This window comes from Pimephales promelas, chromosome 15, assembly GCF_988280905.1.
Source record: "Pimephales promelas chromosome 15, fPimPro1.hap1.1, whole genome shotgun sequence".
Taxonomy (NCBI): domain Eukaryota; kingdom Metazoa; phylum Chordata; class Actinopteri; order Cypriniformes; family Leuciscidae; genus Pimephales; species Pimephales promelas.
Genome location: NC_142783.1, coordinates 29,066,056 through 29,091,325, shown reverse-complemented (window position 1 = coordinate 29,091,325; position 25,270 = coordinate 29,066,056). Strand labels below are relative to the sequence as shown.

The 25,270-nt window shown below is 36.9% G+C and overlaps 1 protein-coding gene across 2 annotated transcripts in view; it reads right to left on the bottom strand.

Moving 5' to 3' along the window:
- Positions 1–344: 344 nt before the first annotated feature.
- The window catches only part of mta1 (metastasis associated 1), a 43,648-nt gene continuing 18,722 nt past the window's right edge, over positions 345–25,270 (bottom strand). The window contains exons 4-18 of one of the 2 annotated variants that reach the window (XM_039667428.2): positions 22,202–22,328; positions 20,406–20,469; positions 16,421–16,538; positions 14,259–14,361; positions 13,929–14,028; positions 10,733–10,921; positions 8,905–8,979; positions 8,754–8,812; positions 8,523–8,650; positions 6,772–6,923; positions 6,297–6,486; positions 5,017–5,106; positions 4,773–4,925; positions 3,124–3,277; positions 345–2,092 (exon numbers count right to left, since the gene is read on the bottom strand). In XM_039667428.2, the coding sequence (XP_039523362.1) occupies positions 3,168–3,277; positions 4,773–4,925; positions 5,017–5,106; positions 6,297–6,486; positions 6,772–6,923; positions 8,523–8,650; positions 8,754–8,812; positions 8,905–8,979; positions 10,733–10,921; positions 13,929–14,028; positions 14,259–14,361; positions 16,421–16,538; positions 20,406–20,469; positions 22,202–22,328 (1,658 nt within the window). In that variant the 3' untranslated portion in view covers positions 345–2,092; positions 3,124–3,167. The remainder of the gene's footprint in view (positions 2,093–3,123; positions 3,278–4,772; positions 4,926–5,016; positions 5,107–6,296; positions 6,487–6,771; positions 6,924–8,522; positions 8,651–8,753; positions 8,813–8,904; positions 8,980–10,732; positions 10,922–13,928; positions 14,029–14,258; positions 14,362–16,420; positions 16,539–20,405; positions 20,470–22,201; positions 22,329–25,270) is intronic. The other variant, XM_039667437.2, reaches the window with a different exon arrangement.

Below are 25,270 nucleotides of genomic sequence, written 5' to 3'. Positions count from 1 at the left end.
ATCAAAGGCAGCAAAGGATACATCTATGCTGCCTTCAAAAATTGATCAGGTGAAGGTATCTCTGGAGAGACAGGAAGTGATTATATACAGTACCAACGTGCCTTGGCGGCTTTCTACCTTGGGACATGTCCTCCGAAGGCAACATTTTAAGTTTTCGGATACAGTCACTGTCTTAACTTAGCAGTTATGTTTATGCAACTGGACCCTGGAGAATAAGAATAGATTACGGCCAATAGGGCCAGTGCCAAGGGGTGAATACAACAACCGTACACAAGGTTCTGCAAATGTAAAACATTTAGGCAGTGCTTGAGTATGTGCCAGTAATATAATAAAACACAAATCACTTAAAATTAAAAATGCATGGCAATGCATCACAATTAGGTTTAATTAAAACATTAATTACAAGGTGTCCAATATTCAAATCCTGGATTGAGTTGGATTTTACTGCTATAAACAAAACCCTGTTTTCAATCCTTTATAGAAAAAAAATAACTTCACGTTAAAGTCAGCAAAAAACTGAAGTCTTTTCTTCCTTATTGGGACACACACATATCCAAATGAAATGGTTTCTATAACAAGAGGGGAAAAAAAAGTCGGAATGGGCTTGCTTTTGTCCAAGGATTGTGAGCGTTCCTGCTAATGCTCATGTGTGTGACAGGTTGACCCCTCACGCCCCAAATGACAGCATTTTCATTTTGGGGTCAAATATCCCTTTAATAACTACATAAAAATTCTGTTCGCCTGATATCTGTTGTATAACAACCAGTGTCTCTTTTTTTTCATCCCATGCGACTTATTTAACATCTGTTTTGGAAGGAATTCGATGATATTCTACAACCTACTCTGCTTTCGATATGATGGTAGCTCATGAAAACAGGTCTATAAAAACATATCACTCCCCAGTGACATCCTATCAATAACCTTTTGATACCAGTTAACTCAGTCTTTGGTTGCAGATTTTCCAAGTTGACAGTTTCCAAGTTCAGTCGGTTGTATGTGTATAAAGCCTTGTTGTTTCAACATTTCTTAAAAAAAGAAAAATGTGTGTTGAGTTTGAGATGCTCTGCGTTGGCCTAAAGATATCAATATTTGATAAGCAGAGTAAACTGGGTTGTATCACATATCCCTGGTCTAGTTTTTGAAAGCTGCGTGTAAATGTGAGGGGAAAAACTTGAACACCACACTCTCATTCAGGCTCATTCTTAAGAAGGTGCATGATTGTATTAATGGCGAAGTACCTTTTAAGATTTCCCATCACCTCTCCGTATATGCAGGAGAGACCTAGGAAGGTTTCCTTACAAAATGACAATTCAGAGAATACGCTGTGCATGGCAAATCCATTACAACAAGCTTTGATAACCGCCAAAAGGCCCAAAATGCACCACTGTACAATAATGCCTTCCTCCTGTTTTCATTTACATATTCACAAAAGAGAAAAATTACATAGAGAAGCAGTTGCAATACTCGTGAAAAAGGTAGAAAAAGAACGTTTTGTTGTCTTTCTGAATAATTTAAACTGCTGCGGCAGGACGGGCTAACAGAACCAGAGAACACAAGCATCCAAACGAAGAGAAACACAAGTCATATAGTCCTTCACGTCAACGCAGAGCTGACATGTTACAAAACAACGCAAGAGACAAAAAAATGACAGTTCGTCCCACCTTTACATCATGGACTGGGAGCAAGCCGTTGCAAGAAACGTTCTTACATTTTCTCAAATCATTAAAAAGAAAATGGTTATACTTCATAAAAAAGAACATTAATAATAATTGTAATAATTATAATAATAATAATTACAATGACAGAAGTAACAGCTGATGGTAAATAATAATAATAATAATCAGTCCTGTACAATCAGGTCAGTCCTGTGATTGGCCACAGGCTGTTGGAGGAGGACCCATGGAGACGTCAGGGCTTTGCAGTCTTTTCAATGGCTTCATCTGTAAAAATGGGTCTCTTGGACAGGACATTCTGACCGCAGATCCTTTCTTAGGTCCGCCCGTCACTGAGAGTTGAAAAAAAATCTCTCGAGTCACCTGGAAATCGAGTGTTATAGAGATGCTGTCAGAGTCTGTAGTACAATGCAAGACACCTATTGAGAAATTGCAGTATTCAGTATATTAAATAAATTGTACACTAACCTTACACACTAAATAGCCCTAGTTGAAAGGGATAAATGATACAAAAAAGACTAAGTATGGGCCAGAAAGACTGATATTCTTGAGAATATTAAAATACAAAAATTATAAACAATACCATTTAGAAGTTTGAAGTTGGTAAGATTTTTGAATGTTTTTGATGTCTCATGCTCACCAAGGCTGTATTTATTTGATAAAATATGCAGAAATATTGCAAAATATTATTGCAATTTAAAATAAATTACAATGTTCTTTTCTATTTTAGTTTATTTTAAAATGTAATTTATTCCTGTGATGGCAAAGCTGAATGTTCAGCATCATTACTCCAGTCTTCAGTGTCACATGTTCCTTTAGAAATCATTCTGATGATTGTATTTGCTGCTGAAGAAGCATTTCTTCTTATCAATGTTGAAAACAGTTGTGAGGTTTACGTTGTTTGTGGAAACCACGATAAAAAAAATAAATAATCAGGATTCTTTGATGAAGAGAGTTCAAAAGGACAGCATTTATTTGAAATAAAAATCTTTTGTGGCATAAATGTTTTTACTGTCACTTTTGTATGAATTTAATGCTTCCTTGCAGAAATAAAAAAAATATATACATATATTTTTAAAGCAAACTTTTGAAAGGTAATGTATAACCATATTTTATATCTGTAAATGTGACGGAAGGGGTTATTTTAATTATTGCAATGACCTACAAATTTCTCTGTGGGAAAAAAAAATAAATGCATATAAATTTGATTAACTGTGTCGCATCTGAAGTGGAGTGGCTCATTTCAAGTATGAGAATCCATGAATCGTATTATTATACCGTTTATAAGGCTGCACAATACATTTCAACCACTTCCAAATCATAATATAGCATAGTGCTACTGTGAAGTCTGCGATTCAATTAAATAAGTATATGCGCTGCAGGTTTCAGAGTGAATTGTGACGCTTTATTTAAATGCGTGCAGGTTGTGTTTCTCAAAGCAGCACCGTACCTGCTTATCTGGTCAACAATAGCAGACAGTCGTCAAAGCAGAGGTCAGTCCAGTTCGTGAACCTCATCCTGCAGGCCAGAGGGAGTTCGGCTTTGTTCAGACACCCTCTTGGCCATTATTTCCCATTGTGGAGCCAGAACTTTGGGTTTAGGCCCTAACACACATAAAGAGAAAGAGAGGAGATCAATCCATCTATACACATTGGTAATGAAGTATTTGCAGCTAAATGTCAAAATATTTTTTTTTTTTAAATAAAAATAGAGTATAAAAATGAAAATACATTAAATATACAGTACAGCTATTATCACTTAGGGTGTACTCACTTTTGTTGTGTGTACATATATTTGTATTGTGTACTGTATATTAATTAATGTGTGCATTTGTAAATATTAACTGTGAAAAGAGAAGCAATAAATCCCTCTATAGATCTTAAATAGTACTACTAAATATTGTCAAAAATAAATACATAAATATAACGTGTTTACATAGAAATTACATATATACTGTACATGTTTGTATTGTGTTGTGATGTGAGTGCATTTGTAAATATTAATTGTAAAATAAAAATTTATTTACACAAAAATATAATATATTTGTATTATGTATTGTATATTATATATTGTGTGCATTTGTAAATATAAATTTTGATAAGAGGTACTTAAAAACCCTCTATACATGTTGGTAAAAAGTATTTGCAGCTAAATTTTAAAAATAATTGAATGTAATATAAATTGGTCGAGTTGTGCGTGCCTCACATAAAGAAAGCTTTTTTATGTGGCGCATGGAGCTGCTACTTATGATCAGCACTCCAAATCAGTCACTTTTTCGTTAGGAAGTTATCTTTGAAGAGTATCAAGGCAGCTTACTACGTTTGGGGAAAAAAGAAAAGAAAAGAAAAGAAAAAGCTACTGTCTAGTTCAGACTAGTTTCATGAAGGGTCATGTCACCCTATTGGTTCTAAGAGGTACTACAAGCACTCTTCTGCTAACCCAATCCTTTACATAATACATGCGGCTCACATGACAAAGGACCAGATTTGAGGACGGCAACATGGAAACGAGCCATTTATCACAAATCACATAACACCAACTGTAACAATAAGTGCATAAAGACCCAAAATGTAAAAAGCAATCTGAAAAATCAGTATGGGGTGAAGAAAAAGGATTCGCTGCTTCGGACAGAACGGTGCCAAGCTCATCAGGAATTTATATAACCGCTGAACATTGGTTTCTCTCCAATCCCTTCATAGAGACAAGAGGGTAATGAAGCACAATGTGACAGGGGAGCATACATAAGTGTTCCGAACATCCGTGCCACGTGTTCGGGAAGCCCTCCTTTTGAATCGACATTTACAGTGCCTTTACTCCGTGTTTTTGGGGTCTGATCTCCCGCAGGACTAATGATCCATGTGAGTCACTGCTGATCCGTTACCATGACAACCCTGAAAGCCATTCAGAGATTAAAGTAGCACGTGCGTGCGTGCGTGCGTGTGTGTGTGTGTGTGTGTATTTTCCTGTATGGGGGTTGGTGGAGAAAAGAGTGGGAGTGTTTAAGACAAGTGAATGAGGCATGGCAAGAAGAGTAGGAGGAGAGTGTGTTGTGTGGGCAGCACAGAAAGAGAGTCTTTCACACACAACCCGATCGCTTACCGTCCAAGCCGTTGTGCTGCTCGTAGGAGCGCTTGCCCAGGATGGTTGGGGAGCCGTTGTTGAGGATGGGTGTGGATTTGATGGGCGTCAGGCTGCCCATGGATATGGTGGGTCCTCGTGGAGGATCTGGTTTGGGTGGGCAAGGGTGGGCCTCTGGAACATGTTTGGATAAAACATGATTAAAATGGGTTTGCTTTATAAAAACAAATGTAAAGGTTTTTGAGGACAAGACCGCTTCACTCACCCAGATATCGAACCACTGACTCCAAAGGCTTTCTTACTGTTTGCTTTAGAGGTGCCGGCTTTTTGGACAAATCTGGCAACCGCACAGCACCTGAAATATGTATATTATATTTTTTATACACATTTAACAGTATTAAAATGATATGTACTTATTTATTTAAAACTTGCAAGGTAATATTGTACAGGCCAGTGTCAATGATGCAAAGCTCATTTTAGTTTATTCTGCAAGACTTGAAAACACCTCTAACAACGCATGCTTTTCATCATCTTTTGATTTTTGGGGGGTGTAAAGACAAAACAATATCAGAATAGTACAACTTCATGAAAAAATAAAAGCCTCTTTAAAAGAATTTAAGTGAAGTAGCTTAGTATCTTTTTTATTTTATTTTTATTCCGATACGCATTTTATTTTATAGAAATTTCTTTGTTAAAAGTTGTTCAAATGTATTGTTAATATTGAAAAAATTAATATTTGAAAAACATTAGTTCACCAAATCAGTCACATGGTGCAGCCAACATGCAGACAAAAGCACTGCAGACCCTAATGACTGTGTAAATGTCCCAAATGATAACTTTCATGACAAAGTTCAGGCTGTAAGATGCCATTTTATAACCTCAAATCATATTTATTAATAATTAAACATTTGTAAAAAAAAAAAAAAAAAAAAAATACTTTTTACCTTGAACAACATCATTAAAATGTTTTTGAAAATAATGATTAAGATTTTGGTCACACTACAATAAGGCTTCGTTTGTTTACTTTAGTTGAGCTTTACATTGAGAAATACATTTGTTACAATATTTATTCATTTTTGTTAATATTAGTTAATAAAGTACAGTCAGTCATCATTTGTTCATGTTAGCTCAGAGTGTTAGTATTAGTAAATATTAAAATTAAGATGCATAAAAGCTGTGGAAGTATTATTGACTCTTAGTTCATGTTAACTAATGAAACCTTATTTTACCCTTATTTTGAAGCTATTACTTTTTACTTGATTTAAATGTAAACTTTTCTTGAAAATAAAATGAAACCAACACAAAAATACAAAAAGTACATTTCCCTAAGTACTTGGCGCATGTGTTTTAAGCTAGATTTATTTTTTTAAATAGCTAGATTTTCCTTCTTTCCCATTCCTAATCTTGGACAGTCTTATTTGACATTAAACCACAATTTATTATAGAAAAAAACCATTAAATCACCACATAATTCATAGATAAATTCCATAATAAATATCATCAGAGCAATTCCAACTCCAGTCATGTCCGACAGCAAATACTCACACTCGGCTTTGATAGCGGCAGTGTTGACAGGTATGTACGGGTGTCTAGCCAAGTATCTGGATCTCAACAGGTCCTGGCAGACGCGTCGGGCCGCTTTTGTCACCTGAGACGTGTGCAGGAAAAAAGCCTGTCTGGTCTTAACGGCAAACTTTGGGCTTCCGCTGTGTCTCACAGGCAGACCGTGAGGACTCTGAACACAGACAGTGAGATGAAAGTCCTGGGTGACAGTTACATCTAAATATTGCATTTAAAATCTGTTGAAGTGAACAAATTCCACTTTTAAACATAAATGAAAGACAAAGTTTCGCTTATTCACTCGTTCAGGGAGGGCATTCATTTAACAGTCACAAAGAGGCATAATAAAACAGAATTGCACAGTAAAAGAAGAAACAGACTAAATAAAAGCGACTCGTGGGGAGAGAAAGAGAATTTCATGTGGAGAATTGACTTTGGAGAGAATCCACTTCACACCCACCATGTTGTTGCGGTTGGGTCCGGGCCTTTCTCCATCCAGTCTGGTTGGCATCTTCAGACCTCCGTATTTTTTCCAGTAAGTCCAGCAGGAGGCGCACAGTCGGCACTGCATGTTGGGCGGCCCCCATGAGTACCACTGATACGAGCTAGTGGCTGCACACAAAAACAAAACGCATCAAGCTCCATCCAACACCCACTGTTGTTTAACCTTTGACCTGAACTAATATTAAAGCCAACACAACGGAAAACAGGATCTTATCTAAATAAGTAAAAAAGCTACTTTATTGTATTCAGTCTTCATTACTTATGACTTGCTTATGCAAAGAGGTAAACCAATCATAACATATATAATTTACATGTAGAACAGTGTTACTTTTGTATAATTTATATGTACTATTATAGTTTCTATTTCAATTTTAGTATTTATACGTGATTTTTGTCATTATTATCATTTTAATCTTTTGACTTGGCTATAATTTAACTTTTAGGAGTTTTTTTAGTGTTAGAGTGTGTTCAGACTTAGGTTAGGTAGGTTTGGTTCAATTAAAACAAACTCTGGTGTGATTGCTCTGTTAGTGCGGTTCATTTGAATATTTGTGATCGATCCCATTGAACCCTGGTACAAACCAAACAAGCGGACCGAGACGACCCACCTTCTCAGGAGGGTTCGGTCCGCTTCCGAACGAACTCTGACACGGTTTGACTGCACTATAAACGCAATCAAAAGACCAAAAACAGGATGGCACAAAATGGTTGCCCATTACAGAAAATCTTTCGGAAAATATTGATGAACTTTCAGAAGTGGTGTGTGATTTATGTACCTCAGTACAGATTTTATTATTCCTAACAAAACCGATAAAGGTTTTTCTTAATGACAAAGACCATAAATATTTTTTTACCGGCCATGAAACATTAAAACATTATTTTTTTTATTAAAGTTACAAAAGTTAGACAGTCTATAGTAGTGAGTGATTTTTCTTTGTATTTTGTGGATTAAAATTCAAAGTGCTTTAAATGTTAATCAAAACAACAAAAGACAGCAGCAGCAATATTAGACTGCTGTCACTTTAAGAGCTAATGCACAGATTCAATATACTCGTTCTCAACGGTTTACATTCACCTAAGACATAATTACCTCCTGTTTATGAGGATATTTGCCAAGATAGGCATTTTGAACTAATTTTGTTTGAAAATGTCTGTTCAAGTGCAAGAAGAAGTGAAAGAGCTCAATTTTGTATTCGTGCTGTTTGAGATGCGGATTTATGGGCGCGCGCTTACTGGGAACGTGGAAAGTAACAAATTGAGTTCCCTTTCGCATGTTCTTGCGCTTAAATACTTAACTCTCGTCATCATGATGCATGAACACATTCATGTTATCCCAATATTAATATTGATTATATCTTATATAAGGAGGGCTAGCTCTTACTTCAATAGTTCTGAAGTCTTTTGAGAAAGCACTTAAGAGACAAATTGTACAGCAAGATAAAGATAGTTCTGATCCTTTGCAGTTTGCATTTAAAGAGGGCAGGAGTGTCGAAGATGCTAACCTTACACCTAAATTGCATGTTCAGACACCCAGGAAAAGCCAAAGATTTATGCTAGATTATTATTTATTGATTGATTTCAGCTTTTAGCACAATACAGCCCCATTTATTGGCATAAACTTGGATCTTCATATTTTAATAGTTTGAATACATTTTCATATTACAGTTTAATGTCACCTTTAACATTGACAGCCGGTGAAATACTCACTGTAACAGCTCTCGCATGCGCGGCCCAATCCGACGGGCTGGCCTGGTGCTCCTGGAAGAGCGCCGGCTCCATTCACCAGCCCTGGTTTCACACTGTTCATGCTTAATTGGTTAGGGTTGGGCTTGTTACTGTAGGAAAAAAGCAAACAAGGGTTACTGGATTTCATCTGGTCAAAGTGCAAGCACTCAAAGCTTATGGTGAAATTAAATCCAGGGTTGAACTTTGACTCACTAGTTTGGGATGTAAACCTGCTTTAATTTGCTCTCAGCTTCAGCTGCTTTTAATCGTTTCTGGATGAAACAAGAACCAGTTAGTCTCAGTGTGAAAACTATCTAGGTTCTCTACCTGCACACAGAGACTTGAGACAGCCGTGTTGTATTACCTGCTGGACGTATCTGTCTGTGGTCTTCCACATGTAGTAATACTCTATGATGCTGGTTAGAGACTTCCAAGGAAGCTGTAATAAAAAAAAAGGTCATTTAGAAGGAATAATTCACTAAAATCATTAACAAAATGGCTGTTTATGACATTTAACCCCATATTTGTTCAATCAAAAAATGAAATTGTCATTATTTAGTTCATATATTTATCTAAGACATTTATTCATCTTCGAAACAAAAAAAAAATATTTTTAATGAAATCTGAGATTTCTGTCCCTCCATGCAAACCTAAACTTTGATGCTTCAAAATGCTCATAAAGACATTGCAAGTTATTCATATGAATCGAATGATTTAATCAAAAGTCTCACATATAAGTTCACAGTTCACATATAAACATTGGTCAAGTGTTTCATTCACATTTGCTATTAAAAATAGATCTGTGCGAACTGTAAAATGTATTTAGGAGAACGAGTGCGAATAAAATGTTTGAATATTTTAAATGAAATAACAAACGTATTAATTATCATTTTAAGAGGTCTTAAATTTAGGGATGGAAAACCAAGACAATTCAAAAGGCTATGATTTAATTAAATAAGTATGAGAGCTGCAGGTTTCAAAGTAAAAATGAGCCTCTGTTGTGCATTCAACAGGTTTTTAGAGCTGTTTACATTGCCAATAGACTCCTTAAGATCTACTGTTGAGGAATTATGACAATGTTGACTTTATGGTGTTTATGTTGTAATATGTTGGAGATGGTTGTAAAAGTACACATTTTATCTCCCTTATCTTTTCAAAAGAGCAGACGGCGGCAACAGTAAAGCATTAGCATTTCAAAATAAGAGTCCAAGTGTATTTCAGCCTCGTTTATAATTAAAAGTCTTGCATGCATATATTTTATTTATTTTTTTGCCAGTTTTTATTGGTATTTTGATTACACGATGAACTGTATCTGACTTTGAATTCAACGTAAACTCTTGTTACTTCTGTTTGGGCAGATACATTTTGATAAATTTGTATTGCACCCCATAAGTGCTTCTAAATGTTTCAATTTAGGATTATGTGTGCTCTTAGGGAAAAAAGCATGCACCGACCGACTGAAAATCACCATGACTAGATCATCGAGTCAGTTTCACTAATTGGATTAGTCCAAATCACTGACTGATCCAATTGCAGTGGCTCTTGAGGTGCAGCTCAATGCAAGTTTAGATTATGATGAGTTTCATATACAAAGTTTTCTTCTGGCTTAAGATTTTGTGAAATGAGTCATATGAACTTGTGTTCCACTTTGAAAACTGTTGTTGCAAGAAACTTTCCCACAGAAGAAAGTTAAGTAAATAATAATAATAAAAAAATAAAATAAAAGCACCAAACAGGTGAGTAAATGATGACTGTTTTCATTTTAGGGTGAATTTCCCTTTAAGGAATCTATCTTGCTCTTATTAGAGCAAATCTGGTCATGATGGCAAACAAAAATCCAGTTCCACTTCCCATCCTTTGTGTCCCTAAATAAGCTGCTTCACTTCTTTAGGGTGTGCCCATTTTCCATGACAGACTCCTCCCTGTTTCTCTAAGTAGACAATCTCTGATGGAAGCCCAAAGCTAAAACATTCAGTAATGCACATACATCTATCAACCACCAGGTGGCAGAGTTAAACATGCACTTGGCACACTCACTGTCCCCTGAACAAAGGCAGTTTATCAGTCATTACTGCCACAATTATCTTAGCATATGCTGCACAGATCTTTCTAAAGCCACACTATTCTGTAGCACAAATCAATTTGATCACTCTTCTGCTCATGTAAATAAATACTGCTTGGGAGGAACTTACAAAGTCTTGCTGGATGTCAGTGAAGTCTTTGCCGTATTTCTCGAGCGCTTCCTCGAACAAGTTGGCTTCAGATGCGCTCCATTCCTCCATTTCATCCCTGCAGAGCACCGGCCCACCCTGGGGTACCAGCGCCGCGATGGCCCGTGTCATGTCGTAGCCGTTCTTATGCAACGTGTCCATGGCGTGAAACTGAAGATAAAGCATTTGAGATAAGAAAACACGATTACTTGTTGGCTCAGTTACAAAATATCTCCATTGTTTTTGCAAGGTGTTGTCAAGCAACTCTAAAATCTGAATTCCTCAACCCTGGGAACAACACATCACTGACACTAGATGAAGAGGAACTGTGTGGGCAGCACGAGAGTGTGTGTTTATGCATGTGGATGTTTCCCTCTGGCACCTTTCCTTCATGTTTTGTACACAACGGGCAGAGTTGGGTGGCAGGAGAGTGAATACCCTGTTCTGCTGCTCTTCTCGTACATCCTATAGGCAGAGACTGAACAGAGCTGGCAACAGGCCTGTCGCAATTATTACATAATCGCCTGGTGGAGATTACTTGATCTAATGGTGATTATCACTGTGCACTTTACATTCTAATCACATTTTGCCACCCAAATTATGGAGTTCATTTGAGCATCCTGACAGAGTCTGAGTGAGTTTGGTGTAGGGCTATCTGATTGACTGACCAATGGCAAAGTATTCGTGAAACCAGTTTGTAATAGTCCTTATTTTTCCAATTCTGTTTGGCGCACTTTGACACACTTCACATTTAAGCAAAATTGAAACTGAAAATTATGGACACTGAGACAGACGCTGAAACCAAAAGTAGTCATATTAAAGTAGCCTTTGTTTTGAATAAGTATACATTTCATAATATAACATATTATAAAATAATATATTAAAGGTGCAATATGTAAAAATTGTGAGTATCTATTAACAGAAATGCAATATGACATCCATAATTATGTATAAAGAACTTACTTAATAAACCGTAATGTTTTTATTACCTTAGAATGAGACATTTCTATCTACATAACAGCGGGCACCCCCTTCTATGAAGGTCGACATATTGTGATGCCAAGTTTCTACCGTAGCCGAACGCGAACAGACAGCACTACAGAGCGCATTTTGTTCATACCATGAAAGAGAAGCAGCAGTAGTGTAGTGACTTTTCCCTTGTCAGTGGTCTATGTAGTTGGATTGTTTCATTTGGCTTAGTTCTCCCTCACTGTGTTATGGCTTTGCTATGTGGGGATAAATGTGCTGATTACGTTTGTGAGACAGCTGAGTAGTACTCATATTGAGGTCATATTGACCTTAAAACAGTAACGTTACAGGAATCACCAACCCGTCGATCGTGGTCGACAAGTCGATATTGGAAGCATTTTAAAATCAGAGTGGAAAAAAGCCTATTGTGTGTAGTAAATTGTGTCTAGGGGATGCAGAGGCTCGTGCTGTTACAATAATGTCATTTTTTCCGCGCAGGCTCATGTATAAACAATGCCTTACGCTTTAACCAATTCAGCCACAGTAACAGCTCATATTTAGCCAGCTAAACTTTTACTACCCAGTTAGAAAAAATATATAGTTGCATAGTTTCATGTTATTGTTCTGCCTCTCTGTATTATGGGTTTGCTATGTGGGGAGAAATGTGCTGGTTACATTTGCAAGAAAATCAGCTGATATTATATTATGTATTAAGACCCTTGATCCTCACCTGACTATGGCTTTGTAAACTTTATCCATGATGTGGTTTATTAATGGACTGTGTCTTTGGTACAGTGACAATGTCACCCACTCTTAGTTTACTCTGGCTATTCTCTGCTGTCTCAGACGACGATATGTTTGTCCCGTTTTAGCCACCGTAGCTTCTTCGAAAGGGAGGGGTGAGCAGTGGGCTGAGCCCTTAGTGCAACTAACAACCGAACCACTAGATGTCGCTAAAAATCACACACTGCACCTTTAATTGGTGTCAATGGAATAATGTCAATGCAAAGAACTTTGAAAAAAAATTAATAAACCTAAAGAGTACAATTTAGTTATTCATTTAATTATTCAGTCGGTGTTGTTTAATGCAATTTTGACTGTAAGCAAACTACTACAAACTGAGAAGATGCTTTTGTTGACCATTATGACGTACAGAACAGAATACCAACAATAATCTCTCAAGCTTAAATTAATTTTTGGCTGATATAAACAACTCCTTAAAAGAGGAACTGGCTCTTATGTTCCTTTCTTATATTTAGGGACAAAAGTTTCTATGTTTTCATGTATAACACAAGATGCTGGTTTAAATAGCCTTTCACTCTCTAGTGCATGGGCAAACAAGTAAGGCTACCTATGAAAGCATTATTAATGTGCAAATAAAATCAAAAGTAAATACAAACTGAATTGTGAATTGCAATGAATTTTAACTGCAATTTGCTTTCAGATTGTTGGGCAGATGCACATATCTTACTGGATTAAAGATATACAGAGAGGTCTGTGCGTCTCCAAAAAACAATATATTCTGTAAACGCAATCTCTTTTCCATCAATATTTCATCTTTTAGCGGTCACATTAAATCTAACTAAACCTGGATCTTTCCATGTGCACTGTGCTTCACGTCATTGGTTCTGTAATCAGATGTCAACTGTTTCACTTCAAATTTGCAAGGCTATTTTCTCTTTCAGACAAAAAACAAACGTGATATTTTATGGCATTTATAGCTGAAAGTTGTTGTGGCTGAAATCGTAATGTTACAGCTTACCAGACAAAGCTAAATAGTATCCGATGACAAAGATAACGACATGAGATTTGGAAAGATGAGCACGCCAAAAAAAAAATAAAAAAAATGATGAAAATAATATGATGAAAAAGCATCAGGATTATGCATTTCTGCATTTGATATTTCAGAATGAGTCATTTATTATACCTCTACTCTACCATGACAGGATTCATATAGTAATTTTACAGTAATTTCAACTACTATTATCTGGCCATAATACACTAGAAGATGATGAATTGACCATGCATTCAAGAAATAAAAAAATCCATTAGCGTTTACAACCAGTTTCAAAATTGGACAAGTGATTCAAAAAGGTTTCTTTTTTTTTTTTAAATGTCTGCCATTAATTGGTATGAACCTGCTGAGCTTAACTAAAGTGTGAAGTGTTCCAGCAGTGTGTGGAGTGTGAGAACATGAGATGTGCCGTACCAGTGTGATGTCTCTGGAGGCTGCCGCAGCGCTCATGTGCAGACTGGGCTGCCGAACTGAACTGCTGCAGTCTAGAGCCCGCGCAAACGTACCCACAGACCTGCAGCGGAGGGGGGTTGGGGAAGTTTGAGAAAAAGAGGGAAAAAATGTAAAAGAGAGTGAGGGAGTGAACTGAGCAAAATATGCAGTTTGAAATAACAAAATTAAAGGCATCTTCAGAATTTCATGGTTGAGGTTTTGTTGTTTATCGTCTTTTAAACTCAGTGTTTCTTTCACAACAGATTGGCACACGGAAAATGGAGCAAAACCGCTCACGCTGCAGAATCTTACCGAGCCACGACGAGGAACTGGTCGATCTGTTTCTCGATGAGGGGGCTGCTGGGATCCCACACCTTCTCCTCCAGTTTCTCAAGCTCTCGACCATCATTCTCTCCTTGCAAAACAACAGCCACAGATCACATTCACTACAGAACGCACACTGTTTTTAAAAGAGACTTTTACTTCATCTTCTTCCTGAAGCCACCATTCATCTAAAGCCTAGTTCACACTACATGATTTTTTTATTTTCGTTATTTTTCCAAAAGCAAGAAAACAACACCAATAACAAAAAAAAGGAACAAAACATCAACAAAACACAATAAAAAATAAATAAATAAAAAAAAATAAAAAATTACTCAGTATAGAGAAACACAGACATTATAAGTGTAGTATACTAAGATTGTCACAAAATGGTTATTCTTATTCTTATTGTTACAATAAAGTATTGAATCACTTGAACCCAAGAAATATATTCTTATACATTTGAAGAATACAACATATGCAATACATATATGAGAAAAAAAAAACACTACTGCAACACATTGACCCAATTCACACTACATGATTTTAAACCCGATTTGAGCCCGATAGAGAGCCTAAGTCCCGCCCCTCCGCTTCCGGCTCATGGGACCTTATTTCGGAAAAAATATGAATGGTAGTCAATGGCGAGAGACAACTTATCTTTTTATTCCCTCTGAACTGTGCCCTCAATTACACATATGATGTTTGTCAATTTAAAAGATAATTCTGAAAGTCAAAAACGTCGCAGTTTGTCATAAAACAGAAGAGTAACATGTGTGTGCAGTCTGGTACAAAACACTCATGCATGACGGCGTAACGTTACGATTATAACGTAAGACTATAGAAACAATGACAGACATTAGCCTCAGTAAAGTTAGCTTCATTCATTGAGAGAAAATGTGCGCCTTTGGGGTTTGTAGTCTTTGTAATTACGAATTTTCACAGTCTTATACCTCAACGGTTTTACATCAAACTGTGACTTTCTTTACTTTAAAATGTATCTTTTAAATTGACAAACATCATATGTGTAATTCAGGGCACAATTCAAACGAGATCAAAATATTTGTTGTCTCTCGCCATTGACTACCATTCAATATTTTTCCGAAATAAGGTCCCAAGGTGGTCGACCGGAAGGGGAGGGACTTAGGCTCTCTATTAGCAAATCGTTGAGCTTGCCGGCTGGTCAGGGTGTTATCGCGTGCAAATCGCGGGAGATTAGCGGGCGATGAATGCTCATCAATCCTGTTAGTATGAAAGAGCCCAGAAAAATATCTCGCATGCTAGATATCCAGAGCTGTCGCACGACGCTCATGATGTCATGAGCTACAGCCAATCAGAGAAAGACATGGGTTGAGGTCACCGGGTAAATCTTATTTTTTTTGCGTTTTTTTTCTTAGAGCAAATCATTACGCAAACAGTTTGCAGCACTAGTTTCAGTCTGATCATGTCCATATTTGCGTGTTGTGTTCTTTGTCTTCTTCGCTAGGTATTGGCACGTGTGGTGTTCGCGTCATTTCTGGTTCGTTTTATCGCATGATTTTTCATGACAAAACGTCATGTAGTGTGAACCGCACAGTTCAGCCCGACGTTTTAAAATCATGTAGTGTGAAGTAGGCTTAATGTGAACTCAATTTAGTTCTTACAATTTTATTTTCCACAGTTTTTCCTTTTGTGTACCATAAAATAAAGCATTTTATCTATCAAACCAACACACTAAACACCACAACACTACTCTGTATCCAAAATAATAATAATTATAAAATATACACAACCAGTCAAAAGTTTGATATCATGTTTTTTTCTTCTTCTTATGATTTAAGATAAAAACAGTACTATTGTGAAATATTATTACAATTTAAAATAACTCTTAAATATATTTTAAATAAATTTTTTTGTTCCTGTGATGGCATTTAGCTGAATTTTCAGCATCATTACTCCAATCTTTAGTCACATGACCCTTCAAAAATCATTCTAACATTCCGATTTGCGGCTCAAATTTCTGATAATTAATGTTGAAAACAGTTCATATTTGAGTGGAATATTAATATGAAGAGATAAACACAAGCAGAGATAGTGTTGAATATGTTAGTGGTCTCATCTGAAGAGCTCAGAGCTTTGGCTGTCTAACTCAATATGGTGAAGAGACATCTTACCCTCTTTGAGGAGGTCAGTGATGTCCGCCTGGTACTTATTGCCCACTCTGATCTCTCCCTTATCAGCCAGCAGAGTCTTCTGCTGAGGATCGTACACCAGCGAGTAGAAAAAGGCATCCTGCAAAACCAAGAGACACCCTGATTAAGTCTAGGCTCCAGCACTAAAGTACACAAAAGTAAAGCTTGGATTTGTGCTTCACTGTGACCCTAAACACTCGTGTCTTCTTCCGAGTTCACACTTTCGTGACATAGTCGTACTGCCACTTTAGCCCCTTTCACACAGCGCGTTGATCCCGGGAAATTGCCAGAACGCCTTCTGTTATCCCTTTTTTCCACCAAAAAAAAAAGAACTGGTTCGGAACTGTTGCTGGTTCAAAGTTGGTTCGGAGTTGGTTCAACTTGCGAACCGCTTCAGAACCTATTTGTTTTTCCACTGACAGCGCCCAGGGAACGACGTCGTTACGTCACCGTGTACGTCGCCATACATCTTAACTAGAAATGCTTGCAAATACAACATTACTTTGGGATTATCTCCAACTCGTTTCCCAAGAAAGCTTTAAAAACAATTGAAATATGTAAATCTTATAATCTTTTCATTTGATATGTAATCGTTTCTGATAAGTTACCCCTGTCTTGTGTCTTTTTTTCTTTCCATTTATTTCTTCTATTTTGTGACCGTTTTCTTCTTTGCTTATAATGTCTTCAGTAAAAAAAAATGACAAAAATAGAAACCCTTGCGTTAACTTCAAGCGTAAGAATTACAAAGGCGGACTCCATCGTGTTTCTGCAAATGTTTCTCCTGGCTTTGCGATCCTTTATTATGGTCAGAAAAGATGTTTAGGACACATCTAAACCCACCCCAGCCTCCAACGTAAGCGTGACGTGGTAAAAGAACGGTTCTAGTCAGGGGCGGCTCGCCCATAGAGGGCGCTGGGGCGCCGCCCTCCCTCCGACCTGTTTGTCTGTTTTTTTAATATATATTATAATTTATCATTTTGAAAAATAATCTGTGTTAATTATATGCTAATAATGGTTTTACTTTTAAAAGTGTTTTGAACTCACCAGAATGATATTTGCATTCACTTTCGTTACTTTTATCATGTTGGTGTAGTAGTATAGCCAATAGGCTGTCTTCTCAGGGCGCCAGTTCGCTCAGCCCCACAGTGCTGGAATTTAAGCCAATGGTTCCCCGGTTGCTATGCAAAAAAGTTTATATTTCGCCAATCAGCGCCGTCAAATTTTATGGTTTGGGGGCGCTGAAAATATCGCCCACAGTATCAGATTAGGGGAGTGCACCGTGCACGCGCACCACGGGACATTTTTTTACCTCAGATGAGAGCAGAATGGCAGCGCCAGTGACGTCGAGTGGAAATAATGTAAAGTTAGTCGTGGGAATTGATCTGTCTGTCTCTGTCACTCATTCACTCACTCACACACACATAAACACTGTTTCACACACATTTGATATTAAAATAGTTATAGGAATATTAATACCTGTGTGTTTGCTTTGTTTTTGATGTTTTTAAGTTCTGAGCTAGATTACTGTGTTTAATACTAGTTAAAATCAACTTTCTTCTCATACTTGGGTGTTACAATCAAGAACGTTGTCCCACCCTCTTTTTCAGAGCCTTTTCTCTCTCTCTCTTTCTCTAGTATCAACACATTGTTATCCATTATCCAATTGTCAAAAATATATAGTCTACAGCTGGGGATTGATTAAACTAGATTGTTGTATTACTTATTATTTTTTGTATTACCTATATTATAATTTATCAATATTATGCGTTTGCACTTTTTCTGTCAGCACACAGAGCATAATAAACATTCAACTTGTTCATTATCATTAACTGTCAAACTGTTATTATTATTATTGTATTATTTGACCATTGGTATTGACTGGTTTAAGTTATTTTATTGGTATAGGTAAGGGCATGGCCTAAGGCCTAAAATGCACCAGAATGCAGGAAATCACATCTACTAAATTCAAAATTTTCTGGGGGGGAACTCCCAGACCCCCCTCTTATTCAGCCCCCCCTACTATAATTTTCACCAGCCGCCACTGGTTCTAGTCCAGCAAAGAGTTGGTCCCGCTTTGGAACCAGTTCTCCAGGCCGAGAACCGGTTCTTTGGCTGCCGAAACACAAAGAACTGGTTCGCACGTCACCACCCTCGAGTCCCGTAGATGTAAAGGTATAAGGTCATTTAATTCAACTAAACTACCCACAAGTGTTGAATTACTCACACAGGTCAGTTTGGTCTACACTATCACACTAAGCTGCATTTGAGTGTGTTGAAAGTTATAATGTTATTCTATGTGATTGTTTGTTCAACATTAGAACAACATTAGAATAACATACAGATCATATTCTAATGTCATCATGTTGAGATGTATAACATTGATTAGTTGCATGTACATTTGCTCACCTGTCTAATAAAGTACATGTAAGAGCTCTGACAAGTCGAAGTTTGTCACGGATGTGGAGCGCTCGGTATCTCGAAAATAACTGCATCTAGACGTAATGCTGTTGTCTACGTCTGTCTCCATGGTTACTAAGTTTGTACTGCATGAGCGGAAACCAGGGATAACGCGGATATTACAGGCGAGGTGACAGACGAGAAGTGAAAATTTAAATTGGGAATTTCTCAATTTCTCAGAACTTTTAAGATATTGTAAGTACACAACTTCAGGAAACGTTCAACTTCCGAAATTTTGTTTTCGGAGTTTGAATGGCTACCCTCGGGAAGCAGACTCCGTTGTCCGCTTTGTAAAGTTTTTTAATGATATGTGGTATGTAGTGTTGGTTGTGCAATGTGCTTATGTAAACTACTGTAATGTGCCTTCAAATTTCCCCCTGGGGACAAATAAAGTGCTTGAATTGAAATGGATCACAAGTGCAAGTGATTTTTGGATATTTTATTATTAGGGGTGTAACAAAATATTGTGGCACAATATATCGCAATACAAAAATCAGTGTCAGTAGTACTAAATTAAACTACTATATATAATGTTAACTATAATGTATAATAATGCAATGGGGGAATATGATATATTGATATGAATATGTGGGTCCTGATAATGCCAAATGACATGTTACTTGACCAGTAAAAAGTGTCCAACATTATAATAAATATATTAAACATTATATTTATTCATCTAAATAATTCTGTATTTTCATCTTAAGAATCATGAATATTTTTATTTTGGTGTCACCGTTGTCGTTGGGTTACCAGCACCAAGTCCAAACCTACTCATTTACACCCACAATGTAATATCAAAGTTAGCATTTTAATCAACAGCACTTTTTTGTTAACCTTTTATGTCTTGGGAGTATCACGAGTTCAGTATCGTGATATGTATCGAATCGTGACATGAGGGTATCGTTACACCCCTATTTATTATTACAATAATCTTACATATTGTACCTTTAATATAACTCAGTGCTTAGCTGTATAGCTGTAACAATGACACCTTAAAAGAAAGTGTAACCACATTCATTTAAACACAGAAATATTATATAAATATTATATAAATATAATATTATATATAAATAAGGTATTTCGAACTTCTTTTGAAAAGGGACTTCACCGTGAATATATCAGGCAATTAAGTGCAGCACACTTTTAATTCGCTGACGAAGCTTATGTGCATGCATGCTCGTTTAAAGCATGTTTCTCTCTTTTAATATAAACAAACAGACAAATGAACCAGTGAAGCCCAGCGTTTGACATTAGAGGACTGGCTTTACTCGAGTCTACAGTCTCCTCATTACTAAATATGAGGAGGAACATACTGGGTCAACACACTGAATTATTCATTTGGATCGGGACTCAAAACTAGCTCTCTCTCTCACACACACACACACACACGTCAGATAAACATTTCCCTCTTGAAGACAGACTGTGAACGGAGTGAAAAGCAAACTCATGCAAACTAAAGATTTTGCACATGCGTGCAAACACCTTGGCATAGTGCTGTGACACTCACCTCTCTGTCTAAATATGACTTGAGGGCTTCCGTCTCATTCAGAAGTGTAACACAGCATTTCCCCCTGAAAACGCAACAGATAACACAGTTTTAACGCTGGTTGGACTGAACCTCAGTCCCATATGTCGTTAAACTGATCTCAATTACTTTGCGCAGTTCATTCACAGAGCTGCTGGACAGAGATTCGTACTATAGTGAAATGTTTGTAACGGTAGTCATAACAAATCGTAACAGTAAATGTTACAATCAAACAGTGTCTGTGACTGTTGCCTGGTTGTAGTTAGACAGGTGTATTCATTAACAATAGATTATCTACATCTCACCGACTGAGCTTGGGGTTAAAAATGTAACTATTTTGAGGATTTTCAAGTAATCTGACTGAGGAAGTCAGTCAGATTTAAAAAAAAGTGCAATATCAAACAATGTTATTTTCTTTCAGTCAGTAGGTTTTAATATGTATAAAGTTTGTAAACTCATAAATAAAATAAAAAAACTGGTCCCCAAGATATTAAGATAGCCTACAAGAGAATATGCTTAAGTCAAACATTTAAACATTTATTTGTACTTTTTTTTATTAAGTTTGCATTAATTAGCACTCCTGACAGAACCCAATAAACCTAGAAAACTAAGTTAAATGCAAAAGTAAATAGCCTGGCCTCTTGCAAGTTTTGCATCAATAAGAATTGTAGCAAAAGGACCATAAATATATATTTTTGCTATAAATATAATTAAATGCTACACTGCAAAAAAAAATAAATATTTTTCTCATTGAAATTTGTCTAGTTTATTCTAAATATCGTTAAAACAATATCAAATACTTCATCAGTAAAATGACAGTTGTTAGAAAAATCAGAGAAAACGTAGAGAGGTTAATTTTATGAACTTCTTTCCGCCCATGAAGACTATTTCAACTATAATTTTTCACAAATAAATCTCTTGTTTGAGGAGTACTTAATATATTTATTGTCCTGGAAAACAAAACAAAAAAATACTGAATAAGAAAAGGTTTTTGGCAGTGTAGCCAAAGCCCTCACGTGACATTATTAATTAGCTATAGTTGTGGTTAACGCAGTCACATTTTAATAACTTTTAAAGTGAATTATCTCTATTTTTAAATGAAAAGGTTTCCAAGCATAATCCTCTTTTGGTATTCACTGCGAGTATCCTTGTTCATGTTTTTTTGAGTCACTGCAAATGGTACAGTAAAAGAGGAGGAAAATGCTAATCAACAATTATTTTAAAATTGAGTCACTCGGTTAATCGTTCCAACCCGAGAGGCTTGATGCTGGCCATCCACCTCCCGTCACCAAACAGTGAAGAACCCGTTCATCCAGAAAGGATTAAGGCCAAGCTCGCTCCACCCTTGAGTCCGACTTTCTCCACAAACTGTTCGTGAGATCCATGTCGAACCCAGACAGACGATACCTGGCCAGTGTGATCTGGTATTTTTCTGCTTTCTTGAGAACATTGATTACCCAGCAACTTCCCCCCAAAAAAGTGGGCATCATACTCATGAAATGGTTCTATTCACATGTATAGACGACTTGATGAAATACACCAGCTCTTGAGCAAAAACGAGATTGACTCAATCTTCACCTGCTCTCTGCTGGATCGTACCAGTGAAAGAGCAGCGTGACTGAACGAGAGGCTAACACTGTTCTGTGCTGGGGATTCCATCAGGCCAGAACATGAAAAAGACTGAAAGGAGCCGGGATGAGCGCAGACGCTAATGAGAGCGAGTCTGGTCGGCTGCAAGCGAGAACACGTATATATCGACAAAGCTTTTTGTGGGTTACCTGATGTGTGTCGCAGGCAGAGACTCCAGCTGTCTAGAGAGGAAGAGCTCTCTGTGTCTCAGCTGATGCTTCTGTATCTCTGGGAGATCCACCATTTCGGGGTTCTCCATCTCCTCCTCCATTTCTCCTATGAGTGAAAAGAAAAGATAAAATGTGATTCTGTATGCTGATACTAATCAGCAGATTTCGACATCCTGAAAAAAATACAATCAAAGTAGGAATAATATATAGACACCATAACAGCAGCATGTGATTTTAATATTAGCCATAACATGAAAACAATAAATGGCTTTGTTTGAAGCAACAGTTCTTCCTTCTCCCTTGTAACATTTCCACCTACTGGAACATTATTGATTTTCAGATATTCTTGAATGAACTCATACAAAATTTACTCCAAACCAATGATCTCACTTTATATTAAGTCTTTAACTATGTACTTACATTTAAATGTATAGTTTTAATACAATGCACTTATTTCATACATTTATGTGTTTTTAAATGTATTTCTGTAATGAATTGTATAATTACACTATTGAACCTTCTCTTATACTGTACTTTAACCCATCCTTAAACCAGACCATAGCCCTACACGTCCCTTACCTTAGCCGAATCCCACCTGTTTTGCCAAAATACCAAAGTGTTTTGCAATACATGAACAAAGTGCAGTAAACATTATCAATCATTTTTTTCATAAACACATGGTGGTTAAAGACGCCTAATGTAAAGTGTGATCAAAACATTTCCTCTTTATCCAATTCAAGCAGTTTTGTATAATTCGGTATGATACATGTTATGATGTAATGCAATATGATATACTGTATAAAGCATCAGTTTTACAAGCAACTTTTACTATGTGGTGAAATCTTTACTGATTTTTATAGTAAACTTATGAATAACTTTTATATTGGTATAGTAATATTTCAAAATGAACACTTACTGGACAAAAAACTGAGGTTTTCTTTACGCACAAATGATTATTTTAGAAAAAAAACATGTTAAAATGAGAGTATCAAATAGGATTCATCAGGCTATTGAGGAAGGTTTATATGCTATTATGTATTGCTCCCCACAATTAAAACTACATTGGGAGACAATGACAACTGATCAGCAATACTGTAATAAATATTTCATTGATTTACATTACAATTTCATCTTACTTTTTGGCCATAGAAAAATCAGCAACTGCACCAAATTGCATATATTTGCTCAGATTGGACCTCTTAATAAAATTGATGAGTTTTTCTCATTGAGTATAAGCTTCATATTCTCAATACATCTTCTTATATGAGCCAAAATATGATACTTAAACACATTTTTATTAAACTCAATTTTTCATGTATTTTGTCAAAAATCCCACTTAAAAATGAATAATAATTTTCTAACTATTTAGAAAATTTCATGTCCCATGCATTGTAGGGTTAAACACCTACAAGGAGCACTACAAAGACCCTAATCAGGGAATCAGTCCGTCTTCAATTCGACTGAAAAGTAGAAATTAAAGTGTGGATGAGTTTGTGATGGCCATTCATCCAACCTAAATCTACATCTTTTAAACACAGACTGATCAAACGCAACGTCCGTAAATGTGAAAATGACTGCGAGCAACCAAAAGAGAGCGAAGCAGACGGCTTCTCTTAATTCAGTTTATGCAAACACATCATTACCCTTCTCTTAAAAAAATTACTAGGTAGGTACAGAGAAAGGACACATCTCTCTTGACAAACCACACATATATGTGCTGTATGGAGGCAGAGTGCGGCGGAGAATGATAAGTGGGAGAGAGTCGGATGGGAGGGAGAGAAACCAGTGAGCGTGCTCCAATTCATTTGGAGTTTCATTAGCGAAAGAGAGAGAGACAGATGGAGAAACATGGAGATGGAGGGAAAGGCAGAAGAACAAAAAGAATCGAGGGATGGTTAAGATGTTTGTCTAAAATCAATAAGTCTTCCCTCCTCTTCCTCACCCTCTCCAGCACACGTATGCCACTGCTCTCTACCCGTCACGTGCTATCCGGTTTTATTTTGCCGTTAAGAAATCTGAAACTACGTCGAACACGAGCGAGCGGTCACTTTACAGCGCTGCACATCAGCGACCACTCTATTACAGCTGCGCGTGGAGTATTGACAACCCCTGCTGAGGTGCACGCGGAGCAAGGGATCGAGATGGAGCCTGAAACAAAGAGAGTGAATGGGAAAAGATGAAGAGAAAAAGAGAGAGAGAGAGAGAGGAACAGCCCTCTGGCTAAGACCAGCCTGCTGCGTCCTTGAGAGCCGCCGAGAATCGCAGCTGAACTCAGTAAACTCCATAGTTCTGAGAAGGAAAGAAAAAAAGAGAGAAAGAACCCAATCATCTGGCCCTGCACTCAACAAATTACCTCTCCATTTCACCTGTCTTCACCAATTATCAATTATTGATGAATGAATCTCCTTACCAGGTGGGGGAGGAGGAGAAGAAAAGAGGAATGAAGGGAGGTCGAGTCGAGAATCAAAACCACAAGGGCTTCATTTTCGAACGCTTTAAGGCATTTGGTTTAGCAGTTCTTGAAAGTCTGCATTCATCTGTTGGTGTGGAAGCATTTCATGCGAGTTGTTTTAGTTTACATGCAACAAGCTTTGTTGTATTCTAATCAAAGGGTAAAAGAGTGCTAGAATGAAGACGAGGTGAAGTTGGGAACCACCAAGAAATCGTTCTTGTTCAGGGCTGCTTCATTTTCAAACAATGCTGAATTTAGGACACTGGGTTGAAGGAATAGTTCACTTTAAAAAAAAACTTGTGCTGATAATTTACTCACCCCCATGTCATCCAAGATATCCATGTCATTCTTTCTTCAGTCGAAAAGAAATTAAGGTTTTTGATGAAAACATTCCAAGATTTTCCAATTGGTTCAAGGTCCAAAAGACAGTTTCAACTGTTCGAAGGGCTTTAAACGATTCCAGATGATGAATAAGGGTCTTATCAAGTGAAACGATCGGTCAATTGAAAAAAAAAAAAAAACACAAAGTTTAATTTTTATAAGCTCATTGCTCTGTTCTGTGACGTGCGTTCGTGACTCTCCTGTTCAAACTCTTT